Source organism: Brassica rapa, chromosome A08 (assembly GCF_000309985.2).
Source record: "Brassica rapa cultivar Chiifu-401-42 chromosome A08, CAAS_Brap_v3.01, whole genome shotgun sequence".
NCBI lineage: Eukaryota > Viridiplantae > Streptophyta > Magnoliopsida > Brassicales > Brassicaceae > Brassica > Brassica rapa.
In genome coordinates, this window is record NC_024802.2 from 20,234,736 (window position 1) to 20,250,054 (window position 15,319).

Sequence of the window (15,319 nt, forward strand, 5' to 3'; positions counted from 1 at the left end):
TTCTAAAAACTAAATAATTTGTTTTATTTTTCTCCGGGAAATTAACAGCTCAGTTATTCCTCTAGTCCCGTCACTCCTCTCTCTCTCGGCGATGGATCGAAACTCGTCGGACGAAGACGAGGACCACCGTAACTTAATCCCTCATCACGACACCAGAGAAAACGAGCTTCATTCCGCCACCACCGCCTTAGCCACTAATAGAGCAAACGGCAGAGGCAGAAGTCCGAGATCGGCCTTCCAGATCGAGGAAGCCTTGTCCCGATCCGGTAACCCTCGAAAAATCTCACTCAACAAGCGTTACATCATCGCCGCCGTCTCTCTAACTCTCCTCCTCTTCCTTTTCCTCTTCTCATTCACTGATACTCGCACCTTCTTCCCTCTGAATCTCTCAAGCTTCAAGCTTGATGCCAATGAATCTGAGCTACGAGCTCTGTATCTTCTGAAGCAGCAACAGCGTGACCTCGTCTCTCTCTTAAACCACAACAACTCCTCGAACGCGATTGAATCTAATGTGGAATCCGCTATTTCGCTAAGCAAACAGATCGAAGAAGCGCTTCTCTCACCGCACAAGACAGGAAACTCCTCCCTCTCTGGTCTTGATTCAGACAGTATCACTAGCTCTTGTGGAAAAGTAGATCAGAGCTTGTCGGAGAGGAGAACGATAGAGTGGAAGCCTAGAGAAGACAAGTTCCTCTTCGCGATCTGTCTCTCGGGGCAAATGAGCAACCACTTGATCTGCTTAGAGAAACACATGTTCTTCGCCGCGTTGTTAGATCGAGTCCTCGTGATCCCGAGTCCTAAGTTTGATTACCAGTACGATAGAGTGATAGATATAGATCGGATTAATACTTGCTTGGGGAGAACCGTTGTTGTTTCTTTCGATCAGTTCAAGAAGGAGAAGGGTGGTGCTCGTATTGATAGGTTTATTTGTTACTTCTCGTCGCCGCAGCCTTGTTATGTTGACGAAGAGCATGTTGGTAAGCTCAAGGGGTTGGGGGTTGCCGTTGGTGGGAAGCTTGAGGCTCCTTGGAGTGAGGATATAAAGAAGCCGAGTAAGAGAGGTTTTGGGGAAGTGGTGGAGAAGTTTAAGGGTGAGGATGGTGTGATTGCTATTGGGGATGTTTTTTATGCTGATTTGGAGAGAGAGTGGGTGATGCAGCCTGGTGGACCTATTAAGCATAAGTGCAAGACGCTGATTGAACCGAGCAGGCTCATTGTGTTGACGGCGCAGAGGTTTATCCAGACGTTCTTGGGGAAGCACTTTGTCGCAATGCATCTCCGTAGACATGGGTTCTTGAAGTTCTGGTGAGGTCTTTTTGCATGTGTCTCTTTTTAGGTTACATAAACTTGTTATTGCTTCCGTTTATGTGTTTTGATAGTGTAGCTAACACTTGATTGATTGCGATATTAGAATACCATTCGGTTCTGTTTTGTTAATTAGTATATATATATCTCCATCTAGAAGTGTGATATGTGCTTTGCTTAGCCACTTATGTGTAGCAAGGTGTCTAAGTTAGGATTTTGAAGAAACTGTATCTGATTTATAGCTGGCTCTGTCTCTAATGAAATGATAATATGGGCAGCAATGCGAAATCGCCAAGTTGCTTTTATCCGATACCACAAGCTGCAGACTGCATCAGTCGGATAGTGGAAATGGCCAATGCTCCAGTGATCTATCTTTCAACAGATGCTGCAGAAAGTGAAACTGGTCTGCTTCAGTCACTAGTAGTCGTTGATGGAAAAGTAGTTCCGCTTGTCAAACGTCCTCCTCGCAACTCAGCGGAAAAGTGGGACTCGTTGTTGTATAGACATGGTATAGAGGATGACTCTCAGGTAACCAGTGCCACTTATGAACCAACGACTTTGTTTCTATAGAAATCACTCGAAACCCTGTCTCTAGTGTAATGTTTAACAGCAGTAAAATCTAATGGGACTCTATGATCTTCTAATGTCTCTTTGTTTGATATGTCCTGCGCAACCGTTATGTATGACAAGACTCTCTTCTCTCTCGTATTCACTTGCTTGTGGTTGGTTTATGGAATGTGTAGGTGGATGCTATGTTGGATAAAACGATATGTGCAATGTCAAGTGTCTTCATTGGAGCATCGGGTTCTACTTTTACAGAGGATATCTTGCGGCTAAGGAAAGACTGGGGAACGTCTTCTATGTGCGATGAATATCTCTGTCGAGGCGAAGAACCAAACTTCATAGCAGAAGATGAATAAAAAAAGTAACCACATTCGTTACCTTTTTTATGCCTGTTATGAATCCATTGTTCTTGTTTTTTTACGTGTATTATAATAGTGCCTTTAGCGTCAGATTCTTTTAATTAATTTTTCGACAAGAGATAGATTTTCTTCCTTGAGAATCATTGGTTGTGTGGGAACTACTTGATAGCTTCTGAAAAAAGTAACCAGAATGTTGCATAGTTTGTATACATAACTGAATTACTAAGGGGTATGTTTGAGTTCTGCTGTCACCAGAAGACAACACTACATTACCAACTACACAGAACATACAAATGCTCTAGTTTTTGTTCTTTATTTCTCTTGACCTTACAGAGTTAGGGAACAATCAAAACAGAGTTGTTTTAGACAGTATGAGCTGCACGGATCATCTTTGAGTCAATTTGTTTGAGCTTGACCACTGATTCTAAATGCCTTGACACCGAGTGGCCCTCCACGAGCCTATCAGATGATGACCAAAGATAAAAGTTTTGTATGAATCAGAGATGGTTCTAGTAGTATACGAAATGGAAGAGAGAAACCAAAAGAGAACCTGGCGATTTCTGCACGCCTTCTGGTTTGTTCAGCGATCCAAGAAGGGCGAGAGCGACTTCCACTAAGTTCTTCTGCTGAATGGCTTCTCTGAGTGATGGTTACATTGGCTGCTACATCATCTTTCTTATAAGTAAAAGCTGTCTGCAAGACCAAAAACCACCAGTGTTTGTCTTTAAGAAACAACAGAGTATTAAGTCTTGGGTAACAAGGAGAGGATAAGACATGCACCAACCTTACGGTCTAATACAAGGTTCCAAGCATCTCCACTCAATGCATAATGGAAGACGAACTTAATAACATCTAAAGGCACATAAAATATCAGACTGTATAACCATATAACACCTGCCCATCCCCATCCAATGCCAGTGATGTTAGCAAAGCTGATCTTGGCATAGACTGCAATCAATGTAGCTGCCTGTGTACATGAAACAGAGAAGTCAACATCAAGAGTCCTATGTATGCATTGTGTGATGGAAAGGGTTAACGATGAAGATTCTTACAAGTTGAGCAACAAGGAAAGCAAAGATCAGGAGAGTCCCGGGACGTTCTAGAAAGGACCAGCTTCGACTGCGTGTTACGAATATGAGTGCTTGGCTTATGATGCTCACTTGGAGATACACTGCGGATGAGACTTGTTCAGTGTTGTTGCAGATTGATTTGACATGGAAGTGTTTCTGCAGCGTAGTAAAGTTCAAGGGATGGTTATGGGTACACATTATTCTCAGTAAGCAAAATCAGATATACCTCGAAGAATGTGGTAGAGACAATGAGCCAGTAGAACAGGACAGTGACCAATGCTAAGTATGTTCCAATGACAATTCCAGTTGCAAATATCTGTTTGAGCTTCCAGCTTTCAGGTGTCGGAGATGGCCTAACTCTATCTTTAGAGATAGTCATGATGGTTCCTGATGCATAGGTGATCAACAAGACCACTTGAGGGTGTGAAGAACTAGATTTTTTACAACATCAACATGAAGCTTACCATCATTGAGTATTGCGATTATCAAAACCATGAAAGGTGGGAAGTCATATTCCCATATCAATGCTAAAAGTGTAAATCCAAGCTACATGAAAAATAAATGATATAGAAAGGTCAAGTAGATGTAACTTAAAATCATGTATTATGAAGCTCCTTACCACTATTCTTATGGTGATTGAGACTGCATATACCTGCAGATTCTTACTGATTAGTGTGAATCTACTTGAAATGTTGGAACTTATTTAGCTATATGTGGTACTTAACTGTATAGTTCTTCATCCGCTGGAAAATGGCTCTGCTAGTCAAGACAGCACTGATTATTACACTTAAGCCAGGCTCAGTTAGTACTATATCAGCAGAACTTCTTGCAGCATCTGTTGCATCTGCAACAGCTATTCCAATGTCAGCTTTTTTTAGAGCAGGAGCATCATTCACACCGTCTCCGGTCATTCCAACCACATGCTTCTTTTCTTGTAAGATCTTTACAATCTCGTATTTGTGTTCTGTAACATGAGAGACAAAATAAAAAAATTAGGATTAGAAATGAGAGCAAGTCTGAAACTCTGTAGATATTAGCGTTGTGTTTTGATTATTGACCAGGGAACACTCCAGCAAACCCATCTGCCATTTCAATTAGCTCATCCACTGGAATGGCTTCATGCTCATCATTGTTGTTGTGGCCTAACAAAGAGGAAGAAGGATACATGTTTGTTCCCATACCAAGACGTCTTCCTGTCTCCTTTGCTATTGCTAACTGATCACCTGAAAGTCTTATAGCACCATCAGAGAGTGTCTGAAAGAATGTAGCTCAGTTGAGTGAGATTCAGACTTACCGGTGATCATCTTAACACAAACTCCAAGGTTAAGAGCTCTGAGGATGGTTTCACCACTGTCATGCCTTGGAGGATCAAACAGTGGTAACAAACCACAGAACTTCCATGGTCCTCCAGGACTATTACTGCTTCTTTCTGGAACTTCCTAGGAAAAAATAACAAAGATGACACAATTAATTGGAGTATTATTTGCCAAAAATACACTTAGATTAAACCAAATCAAGAGAGGAAGGAAGATGATAGAGATGTTACCTGATAAGCAACTGCTAAAGACCTCAAACCTTTTTCAGCAAATCTATTGATAATGGCATGAACTCTTTGCGCAATCACATTGTTATGTTGACACAAGCTTAGAACCTACATGTAGTACAGTTGAATCAGTGCTGGTTTGTGAACCAGTTTGGTAAGTATCAAGAATAGGATGATACTTAACTTGTTCAGGAGCTCCTTTAGTAGCGCGAAACCATTTACCATCAGAATCAATATATGTTATTGCAGTACGTTTGTCCACAGGATTGAACGGCAAGAAATGAATCTCTTTAATGTTTGCACGAGCCTACAAATAAACAACTTATTTAATGTATAACACAAAACTTCTAAGAAGGTGACAAGTAGTCTTGTAAAAGAGAGTTCACTTACCTCTCTAGGATCAGCAAGCATGCTAACAATTGCTGTATCTATAGGGTCCTGATTCTCTAGCCGTGAAGCTCGGCCTGCAAGCAACAAAACTGTGTCCTTGTCCATGTAGTCAGCGAAAACCTGTGCAGATGGATTAGCACATTTAAACACCAAGAATAGTAGAACAGAAAACACAAAGAAGGAAGCAAATGTACTTGACTGTACCTCAATGAGATTTCTATCAACGGAAAGACTGTTTAAGGTAAGAGTTCCAGTTTTGTCACAGCATAGCACATCCATCCCAGCCATTTCCTCTATTGCAGTCATCCTTTTTGTAATGGCACCCTTTCAAAAACAAGAAGAAGCATTAGATTTATCTATTTTTGTTCTATTCTAGTTAAAGAATAAAGAGAGAGAAGACAGTGAGATCTGTTACCTGTTGTGAAAGTCTATGAGACCCAATGGCAAGTGTGACAGATAGTACAGTGGGCATGGCAATGGGTATACCTCCAATGAGCAGTACAAGAAGGTTATTGATCCCAGCTCTGTATGAGCGGTGTTGTATAGGGAACATGACAATGATTTCAAGAACCATCCCAACAGCTATGGAGCAAATGCAGAAGTTCCCAATTGATGTCAGAACCTACAAGAAAAACATGTTATGTTCTTGCAAGCTGCAGACTGTATTGTATTTCACCACTTTAAGAGAAAGACAAAGAACCTGCTGAAGATGTCCAGTTACATCTGTGCTGTCCACCAAACATGCTGTCTTACCAAAGAAAGTGGTGGAACCAGTGGCTATCACAACAGCTTCTATTTCACCTTGCTTACAAGTAGAGCCAGAGAAGACTTGATCACCCTTCTTCTTGGTCACAGGTAGCGATTCACCGGTCAACACTGACTGCAGGAACAAATGTTAAGCTTACATACTGCACTAAAAGAAAAGAGATTCATATTATGTGCATACCTGATCAATCTTCAAGGGGTCTCCATCAAGAAGGCGAGCATCAGCAGGAATGATATCCCCAAGTTTTATGCTAATTATATCACCAGGTACCAAGATAGACGCATCTTGCTCTTGCCACTGTCCATCTCTAAGAACCTATAAGAAGAGATCTTCATTAGATTTTAAGGTAAATATGATAAGACGGTTCAGAATAAAACAAATCATATAAAGGTGAAGAACCAGACTCTTGTTTTTAGAGCCAAGCGAGCCATGAGAGCTGCAGCAGCATTCCCAGCATTATTCTCTTCAAAGAAGCTGATTGTTGCGTTGATCAGTAAAAGACAAACTATTCCAACAAAGTCTTCCCAGTCAGGACCTTGGCTCTGTAATTTCACAGTGAGTTTCAAGCTGTATCTTCATAAAGTAAAGAAGAAAAATAAACCCTTAGTGTCTTACCTCACTATTTGCAAGGGCGATGGCTATCAATGCTGCAGCTTCCATAACCCATGACAAAGGGTTCCACATGAAACCTAGGAACTTGAGAAACTTGTTCTCCTGTATCATTGTTTTAAACGGCATTAGCACAAAATATTAGAGCCCATCCTCTGTCCTTGGCAGGAACACTATGGAGATACTTTGAAAATAAGGAGTTTATTACCTGTTTCTCTTCAAGTTTGTTAAGACCAAATATCTTCAATCTTTCTTCAGCATCTCCAGATAAAAGCCCTGTAGGAGATGTTTTTAGGTGTTCAAAAACCTCCTCCAATGGCAATAGACCCTGTCAAGATCTTCAAGCCTTTATTATTGCCACTATGAATCCAAGTACTAAAAGGAAACACACATCATACCAAGTCAACTCCTTCTCTGTTGAAAGTATCAGGATCCAGCAATGGCTTGTCTAAATCCTCAGCCATGCTTAAAGCGTCAAAGGCTACTGTCCAACTTCAAAAATCTAGGCTCCAAGATTTGATCTAAACCATGAAACTAATGAAAAGAAACAATAAATTCTTCAATGAACATAAGAATAGTGCATAAACTTATAATTTATGCTACTACTCTTATATAAGGTCCATTGGTTGATGTGAGTTAATTATAATGAAACAAAGGACTTAACAGCATCTAATATGATGACACGAAGCTAATAATATCTTTGTCTTCGAGAATGCTACTTGAGGAACATAAGCGAAACAGGAAAATTTTAAAAAGGTTAGTGAATATTGAAACCACCTTTCCATGGTTGACCAGTTGGTATGGAGTTAGAGGAAGATGAGATTCTCCTGCAAGTCGCATTTGGTATTGGCATTATTGAATAAGATCAAACGTCAGTGTCTATGAACACAGCAGATGGCAACGAGGAAGAGTTAGTTAGTGGGAACAGAGAAGTGTGGTTGATCTAAGTCATCTAACGGTCACTCCACTCTCAGAAGTGTGGTTGACAAGGGACTTACGACCTGATTCTAAGGGCCTATGTTGTTTATATGGGCTGGTCAGATTACGACCCAAATAAGTCATCAGATATGAATCTGAAAGAATATGTAAGACTTCTTCTCCTCTCATGTTATGTAGACAATTAATTAAAAATGAATTTAACAATGGACCAATGGTTTAAGAAAATTCACAAAATGTATCAATAAATCTTGGAGATGTTGACTAATTGCCTTGGTCAATGCTAGTGTGACAAGGTGTCTTATTTGTTTTGTGTGACTGCTTCCCCTTAGTCAACACTTGTATTGCCAATAAGTTTTTTTCTGTCTTCTATAACGACTTTTCTTGTCTTGTTCTTGTTTGATGAGGACATGATATTCAAAGCCAAAGGTCTTGTGAGAGCTTCATCAACCACAATACAACCTCTGAGTTCCCACATGCTTCGCTTACTCCTTCTATGTGTTGTTTTCCTCTTCCTTACAGTTTCAGAAGCTGGCTGCAACCATCAAGATCAAGAATCTCTCCTGTGGTTCTCCGGCAACGTTTCTTCTTCTGTTTCTCCTCTGAATTGGAATCCATCCATTGACTGTTGCGCATGGGAAGGAATAACATGCGATGATTCCTCGAGTAGCCACATCACTGCAATCTATTTGCCCTTTAGAAGACTAAAGGGAAAACTCCCTCTCGCTGTTCTGAAACTTCACCATCTATCTCAACTCAATCTTTCTCATAACCATCTCTCTGGTCCTCTCCCGCTGGATTTTCTTTCTTCCCTTGACCAGCTCACAGTTCTTGATCTTAGCTACAATAGCTTCACAGGTCCAATCCCTTCGTTCATGTGCCTAAGCTCACCGCAGCTCAGTACACTGGATTTCTCCTATAATGATTTCAGCGGCCATATCCCTCGAGGACTAGGCAGGTGTTTGAGGCTAAGTGTTCTACGAGCAGGCTTCAACCATCTCTCTGGTGAAATCCCAAGAGATATCTACAATCTTTCTAAGCTGGAGAAACTCGTTCTACCAGCTAACCATCTCTCTGGAAAGATCGGTGATGACATCACCAAGCTCAGGAAATTAACGTCCCTTGAGCTTTACTCCAATAACCTACAAGGAGATATACCAAAGGACATAGGTAAACTCTCCAGCCTGCAAACCCTCCAGCTCCACACCAATAACATCACCGGTACAGTCCCGCTTTCACTTGCAAACTGCACTAATCTCGTCAAGTTAAATCTGAGGAAAAATCGGCTGGAAGGAACCTTATCAGAGCTTGACTTCTCCAGGTTTCAGAGACTTAGCATTTTAGATCTTGGAAACAATAGCTTCAGCGGTGAGTTCCCTTGGAGGGTTCACTCCTGCAAGTCTCTAACAGCGATGAGGTTTGCAAGCAATAAGTTAACAGGGCAGGTATCTCCTCAAGTACTGGAGCTAGAGTCCTTATCATTCTTGTCTCTTTCAGACAATAAACTGACCAACATCACAGGCGCTCTCAGCATTCTGCAGGGTTGCAGGAACCTGTCCACTCTCCTCATTGGAAAGAACTTTTACAACGAAACGTTTCCAAGCGACAGAGACTTGATATCTCCTGATGGATTCGCTAATCTCCGAATATTTGCCAGCGGTGGATGCGGACTGAGAGGTGAGATACCAACTTGGCTGATCAAACTGAAGAGCTTAGCAGTCATGGATTTGTCCCACAACCAGCTCGTGGGATCAATTCCTGGCTGGCTGGGAACTCTTCCCCATCTTTTCTATATCGATATCTCGGATAATCTTCTCTCAGGAGAGCTTCCAAAAGAATTGTTTCAACTAAGGGCTCTGATGTTCCGAAAAGGCTATGACGCAACAGAAAGGAACAATCTAAAGCTGCCTGTTTATATCAATCCTAATAATCTAACGGCTCATTATCAATACAATCAGCTCTCCAGCCTCCCACCTGCTATCTACATAAGAAGGAATAATCTGAAAGGAAGTATACCCGTCGAGGCTGGCCAGTTAAAAGCTCTTCATGCACTCGAGCTTTCTCATAATTGTCTCTCAGGAAGCATCCCTGATGAGTTGTCGAACCTCACCAACTTAGAGAGGCTGGATCTTTCCAACAATAACTTATCTGGTAGAATCCCTTGGTCGTTAACAAGGCTCCATTTCATGTCCTACTTCAATGTGGCCAACAACACTCTCCAAGGGCCAATACCCACAGGAAGTCAGTTTGATACTTTTCCAAGAGCACACTTTGAAGGAAACTCCTTGTTGTTCGGTGGTGTACTGCTCAATTCCTGCCCTGCTCCAACTCAGTCACCTGCTACAACCACAGATGAAGAGAAGCTAACCAGAATATTTACAGTTGCAGTTGCCACTGGATTTTCTTTAACCTTTACTTTGGTTATACTGGTGCTTAATTGCTATGTTGATATGATATAACAGATGGACGACCCAATGCATTGACTATAACAAATAATGATTCTGTACAGATAACTAAAATAAGTAATTACCTTTTGATTTTATAAATAAAATATTGTCACATTTGGGTTATTTTTTCCTGCATCAATCAACAGAATGTAGAAACATATACCATATACAAGATGCGACCATAAAAACAATGTACCAACAAAAGTGTTGTGTGGCGCAAAGCTTACCCTGCTTGCTTGAGTTTCCTTGATGACTAAAATTACAACTCAACTCCAGCCTCTTCGATTGCAGCAGACATTGAAGCCGATGCTTCTTCTAGCGTTCGCCTCTTTTGAACCGCGTTAAAGGCCTCGATGGTGTCTCCTTCGATCCAATCGTCATAGTCATCCATACCGATACCACATTCTAATCCAGCACTCACCTAGAACAATAAAAACCACAGAGAAGTTTATATTGACGAAGCAACGAAGTCTAAAAGTCCAAATATGAACTAGATTTGGAATATATCTTAGCGTGTAAAGATGGACGTTGATGGTCTATGACCACTCTTAATATAAAAATTGTGGGTTAAGAAAAACGTTTACCTCTTTCACATTTTCTTTAACTCGCTTAAGAGAATCAAGGACACCGACATGTACAGTCTTACCCTTCCGGATCACCCTGATGCCACAATCTTTGACAAACTTCCCTTCGTTCACCATGCATCCAGCCACACGACCGCTTCCACTGCTGAAAGTAGCTCGAACTTCTGCTGAGCCAATTGGTATTTGTTCCTGTCAATAGCCACATGAATTTAATTTTCAAAACTCCAAAAAAGCTCATGAAGTGACACTAAAACCTATGCTTTATGATAACCCATTATATATTACAGAGATTTACTTTTTCGGGAAATTCAGTAATTCACCAATAAAAAACAAAAGAGATCCAACTCTAGTGAAAGAAGAGATATCTTCATGTGTAACTCTAAAGAGGCTGTTGATCAGATCAGACAACAAGATAACGCTTCAGAAGTGCTTATGAAATCAATGCTAACCTCAACAGACTCGAGAAGTCCTTCCATTGCGTTTCGTACATCGTCAATAAGTTCATAGATAACTCTATATAATCGGATCTCAACACCTTTGTTTTCCGCAGCTTTCTTAACAGAACCAGATGCTTTGACATTAAATCCAAAAATGATGGCTTCACTCGCTGATGCTAGATCAACATCACTGTTGCTCACATCCCCTGTCGCTTGTAGCAAAAATTTCAAGGTCACATTCTCTTGAGGGAGGACTTGCAGAGCTTGTTTGACAGCTTCAATGGATCCCTAGTAGTCACATTGGTGATTTGCATCAGCACGGATAAGAAGGGAATAGGAAAACAAAATGCCTAACATAACTAATCAAGCTGGCTCTTTACCTGTACATCGACCTTCAAAATGATATTAAGCTGATGCAAATCTAAGCCTGACATCTTTTTCGCTGATACAGCAGAAGCTAAGGATGAAAGCGTGACCTTTCCGTCCCCAGCCTTTGCAGATATTCTTTCATCTCGTAGTGATACTGCACGTGCCTCTGCCATCTCTCGCGCCACATCAAGGGAAGAGACAATCTCGAATTCGTCGCCAGCAATGGGTACATTATTTAAGCCAATCACCTAAAATCAATCCAGACATGAGAACAAAGGATAAAAATTCTGTCGGCAAGAAAATAAACATGAGCTACTTCGAGTATTCCCAGTAGTGTGTGAGCAACGACACTTAAGTTAGGGTAGATAATGAAACTACATACCTGTACAGGTATGGAGGGTCCAGCTTCATCAACTCGTTCACCGCTGTGATCAAATAAAGCTCGTACCTAACACACAGAAACAGAGTAAGATCAAGGTAGGTAAGTTCCAAGCCATTTTATACCATTTGACAATGTAGCTTGAGAAGAAAACTAAATTTTGGATAGACCTTTCCGAAAGCTTCTCCACAAACAACAACATCCCCTTTTCTCAAAGTGCCCTTCTGTACAATAAATGTGGCAAATGGTCCTTTCGCTTTATCAAGTCCAGCTTCAATAACAATTCCCTTGGCATTTCTGTGTGGGTTTGCTTTCAACTCTTGCAGCTGAAACAACCAAAATATAGTTAGCCCACAAACAAAAGCCAATGAGAAGCAAAGGCAGAAAGAGTGAGAAAAAAAACTATGCATGGAAGCCTCGTTGTAAACGTTTTTTTAGTCTAAAGCACTCCTTAAAACAAGATTTTGAGCCCATTTTGGAGCAAGTACTTAAGTCCTTTGTAGCCACTATGAGGATAAAACTCTACGAAAACTAATCACATAAATTGGACAATCTGCTAACTTAAGCATTTTTATGCATAATCAAGCAGATCTGCTATCGCTATCAGCTTATCATGGGGTGAATAACAAACTGACCTCTGCAACAAGCATGACAGTTTCCAACAGATCATCGATATTCTCGCCTTTCAAAGCACTGATCTGTCAAAGGCAAATATTTAGCACGATATGAGACCCCATGGAATATATGGAGCCTGAAACATATATGTGATGAGAGTATGTATCCCAACCTGAACCATTGGCACATCACCACCCCAATCTTCAGGCATCAAACCAATCGAAGAAAGTTCTTGCATCACTCTCTCGGGACTAGCTCCATCTTTATCTATCTGGAACGGGAAATGATTCAGAATTAGAGAGATTACATATTCATAGGTAAGATCTTTCCCAACACCTAGATAGAAGAACGCAGGTGTTACATGGACCTATACCTTATTTATAGCTATGACTATAGGGACACCAGCAGCCTTTGCGTGAGCTATTGCTTCATTTGTTTGAGGACGAATTCCATCATCAGCAGCAACCACGATGATTGCAATGTCAGTGACCCGTGCTCCCCGAGCTCTCATTGCACCAAATGCCTAGATGAGCTCTTAAAAGTCAGAAACGCAAAACTATAGTTGTCCAGCAATAGATGTGAGATAGTCAAGAAGCATGCTACATGTTAAAAAGCTATGGACGTTTGATCAATGAAATTCAGCATCAGAAATGAACGTGCGAAGATTTAACTTGAAAGAAAAAGAATCTACCTCGTGTCCAGGAGTATCAAGGAAAACGCAGGACTGCAACTTCCCATCAACAGGCACTGACACCTTATACGCACCAATTCCTTGTGTAATCCCCCCTGCTTCTGAAGCAGCAACCTGGCAGATGTCCAGAGAAGAGACATTAGCTGAAACCACTATCTAGTAATAACCTTGGCAATAAGAGAATGAACACACAAACAAAAAATCCGAAAGCAATTCAGATATCTATACTCTTAGGCTAAAGGTATCCTCAACCCACTTCTAAAAGAAATACAGAAGTTTTATTACGTTGATAATCTCACAGACAATGAAGTTTTGTACCTTGCTTTTTCTGATATAGTCCAGAAGAGTGGTCTGCAAAATAGATAAATTTACGAAATGCATTAGGAAAAACCTGATGTTTAAAGGAGTCTGCATATCCGAGTAGGACGTGAGAAACAAATAAGGTTAAAGCAAACTGTGCGTACCTTTCCGTGGTCCACATGACCCATTATCGTGATGACAGGAGGCCTGTCTTCTAACTTGTCCAAATCTTCTTCATCAAAAATTTCCTTCTTCTTTGCCATTTCTTCAACTTGAACTGAATCAGCATCAAGGACCTCAACATCGTAATCTCTACAAATCATCCTCACCATCTCTCTGTCCAAGGTCTGCACACCATCAGGTCTAATCCCTTTCGAATATAGATATCCAAGGATGTCACCTTCACCTATGGCTAGGTTGTAAGCCAAATCCTCGATGGACATGCCTTCTTCCTCTACCTCTAAGATTTCAGCTTTAACAGGTGCTGCGTCTCTGGCAGCCTGGAGTCTTACAGCCTTCCTACTAGCTTTACTCCATTTTCTCCCTTTTCTACCTTTTCCTGGAATTGAGACATTTAACTCGGATGCATCTTCGTCGGCGTCATCTTCAGCAGCCATTCTTCGCCTTGGATTAGCTGATGCATTTTTCTTATTACGTTGCTCAAACCTTAACTTGTTAGAAGGAGGCCCCTTTCCAGGCTTGGTAGGAGCCAACACAGTCTGAGAGGCCACAGGATCAACACCCTTTTTCTTGGAAGCAAATTTATCAACCAAAATAGGCTTCCTTTCTTTACTTTGTGAGCTAGAATCAACCTCCTCAGAAACTGAAGGTTTTGACGCCATACCAACATCTTTTAAGATGGGACCTGAAGGCCTCGTTGCCATACCATGATCTTTTAAAATGGGTTTCTTCACAGGTGGCTGAGCTACCATAGGCTTCCCTTGTAACTGTGGCTGAGCTCTTAAAGGTTGCTGAGGTGGCGACAACTGAGTGCCTGATTTAGCATCAACCTGCATTCCCTTATTATCTATTTTAGGTGATTCCTTAACAACTTTCTGCACAGCTGCAACAGCATCACCCTTACGCCACACACTCTTCATAGTTTTCGTCTTCCGTGTCCCAAAGCCATCACCTTTGGAGTTACTACTGCTACCACTAGGCTGTGACGGCTTAAAACCCTCACCACCCTCTTTACTAACCGGTTTCGGAATCTCCAACCTCTCAGCCTTATCCAACACTTCGCCAAGAGACTCAATAACCTTACTCCTCTCTTCTTCTCCATCAAACTTACCCCCATTCGATATATCCTTATTCCAAGGAGCAGAACTCACCCCTAAACCACGTTCTACCCTTGCCACAGGAGGCTTCAACACAGGCTTAGGAGCCTGCTTCAGGACGATATCACTCTCATCCCCTTCAATACTTGCTTTAAAAGAGTTAGAATCTATAGAAACAGCGCTGTTGCTCTCAGCAATGAAGTCAGTAGTACTAGTAGTAGCTGAAGACGAAACAGAATATCTACACAACCATTTCTTAGCTCCTTTGACGCTTCTCCTCGGCAAAGAAACCCTTTTTACTAATGCGTACGATGCATACGACGAAACACTTGGACCACCACCACCTCCTGGACTAACCAGAGAAGCTAACGACGGCATTGTGCCGACGAGAACCAGCATCGACGGCATCTCAATCAACTCAGAAGCTTTATCTCATTCCAGTTCGGCATGCAGAGAAGAAATTCAAACCCAGAAAGCTACGAATTGGGGTTATTGACGAATCGAATCAGATATAATCAGCCAATTTGAGAATCGATGAGCAATTTGGATTAGATAGAGTGATAGAGAGAGGAATAAGATGAAGTTGAAGGATAACTTTGAACTTGAGCTTGTGTGGGTGTGGGTAGTGTGAGTAGTGTGGCTTTGCTCCTATCCTGATTTGTTTCGCGGATTACACAA

The 15,319-nt window shown here is 41.3% G+C and overlaps 4 protein-coding genes across 5 annotated transcripts; 2 read left to right on the forward strand and 2 right to left on the reverse strand.

Moving 5' to 3' along the window:
* Positions 1-18: 18 nt before the first annotated feature.
* LOC103835964 (O-fucosyltransferase 5) lies at positions 19-2,470 on the forward strand. The gene is made up of 3 exons (XM_009112170.3): positions 19-1,305; positions 1,584-1,833; positions 2,049-2,470. Exons 1-3 carry the CDS (start codon positions 92-94, stop codon positions 2,223-2,225), a joined length of 1,641 nt encoding a protein of 546 aa, XP_009110418.1. The 5' UTR covers positions 19-91; the 3' UTR covers positions 2,226-2,470.
* Positions 2,411-7,319, reverse strand: LOC103835963 (ATPase 10, plasma membrane-type). 2 transcript variants are annotated; one of them, XM_009112169.3, is made up of 21 exons: positions 7,005-7,319; positions 6,815-6,934; positions 6,613-6,711; positions 6,402-6,539; positions 6,178-6,312; positions 5,932-6,111; positions 5,647-5,853; positions 5,436-5,555; positions 5,232-5,351; positions 5,026-5,148; positions 4,845-4,949; positions 4,593-4,737; positions 4,357-4,521; positions 4,024-4,262; positions 3,918-3,950; positions 3,763-3,844; positions 3,525-3,685; positions 3,281-3,454; positions 3,013-3,195; positions 2,779-2,921; positions 2,411-2,687 (listed from the first exon to the last, which is right to left on the reverse strand). In XM_009112169.3, exons 1-21 carry the CDS (start codon positions 7,068-7,070, stop codon positions 2,591-2,593), a joined length of 2,835 nt encoding a protein of 944 aa, XP_009110417.1. In that variant the 5' UTR covers positions 7,071-7,319; the 3' UTR covers positions 2,411-2,590. The 2 variants fall into 2 exon arrangements, with proteins under 2 accessions (XP_009110417.1, XP_033132686.1); XM_033276795.1 differs by lacking the exons at positions 6,402-6,539; positions 6,613-6,711; positions 6,815-6,934; positions 7,005-7,319 and having other exon boundaries at positions 5,985-6,111; positions 6,178-6,250.
* A 332-nt stretch (positions 7,320-7,651) lies between these two features.
* LOC103835966 (receptor-like protein 3) lies at positions 7,652-10,297 on the forward strand. The gene has a single exon (XM_009112172.3). It carries the CDS (start codon positions 7,953-7,955, stop codon positions 9,999-10,001), a length of 2,049 nt encoding a protein of 682 aa, XP_009110420.1. The 5' UTR covers positions 7,652-7,952; the 3' UTR covers positions 10,002-10,297.
* LOC103835965 (translation initiation factor IF-2, chloroplastic) lies at positions 10,062-15,297 on the reverse strand. The gene is made up of 12 exons (XM_009112171.3): positions 13,529-15,297; positions 13,383-13,415; positions 13,065-13,178; positions 12,747-12,896; positions 12,546-12,644; positions 12,394-12,456; positions 11,929-12,084; positions 11,762-11,827; positions 11,391-11,627; positions 11,023-11,298; positions 10,574-10,762; positions 10,062-10,410 (listed from the first exon to the last, which is right to left on the reverse strand). The coding sequence occupies exons 1-12, from the start codon at positions 15,047-15,049 to the stop codon at positions 10,249-10,251; spliced, it is 3,066 nt and encodes a 1,021-aa protein (XP_009110419.1). The 5' UTR covers positions 15,050-15,297; the 3' UTR covers positions 10,062-10,248.
* Between the last annotated feature and the right edge of the window lie 22 nt (positions 15,298-15,319).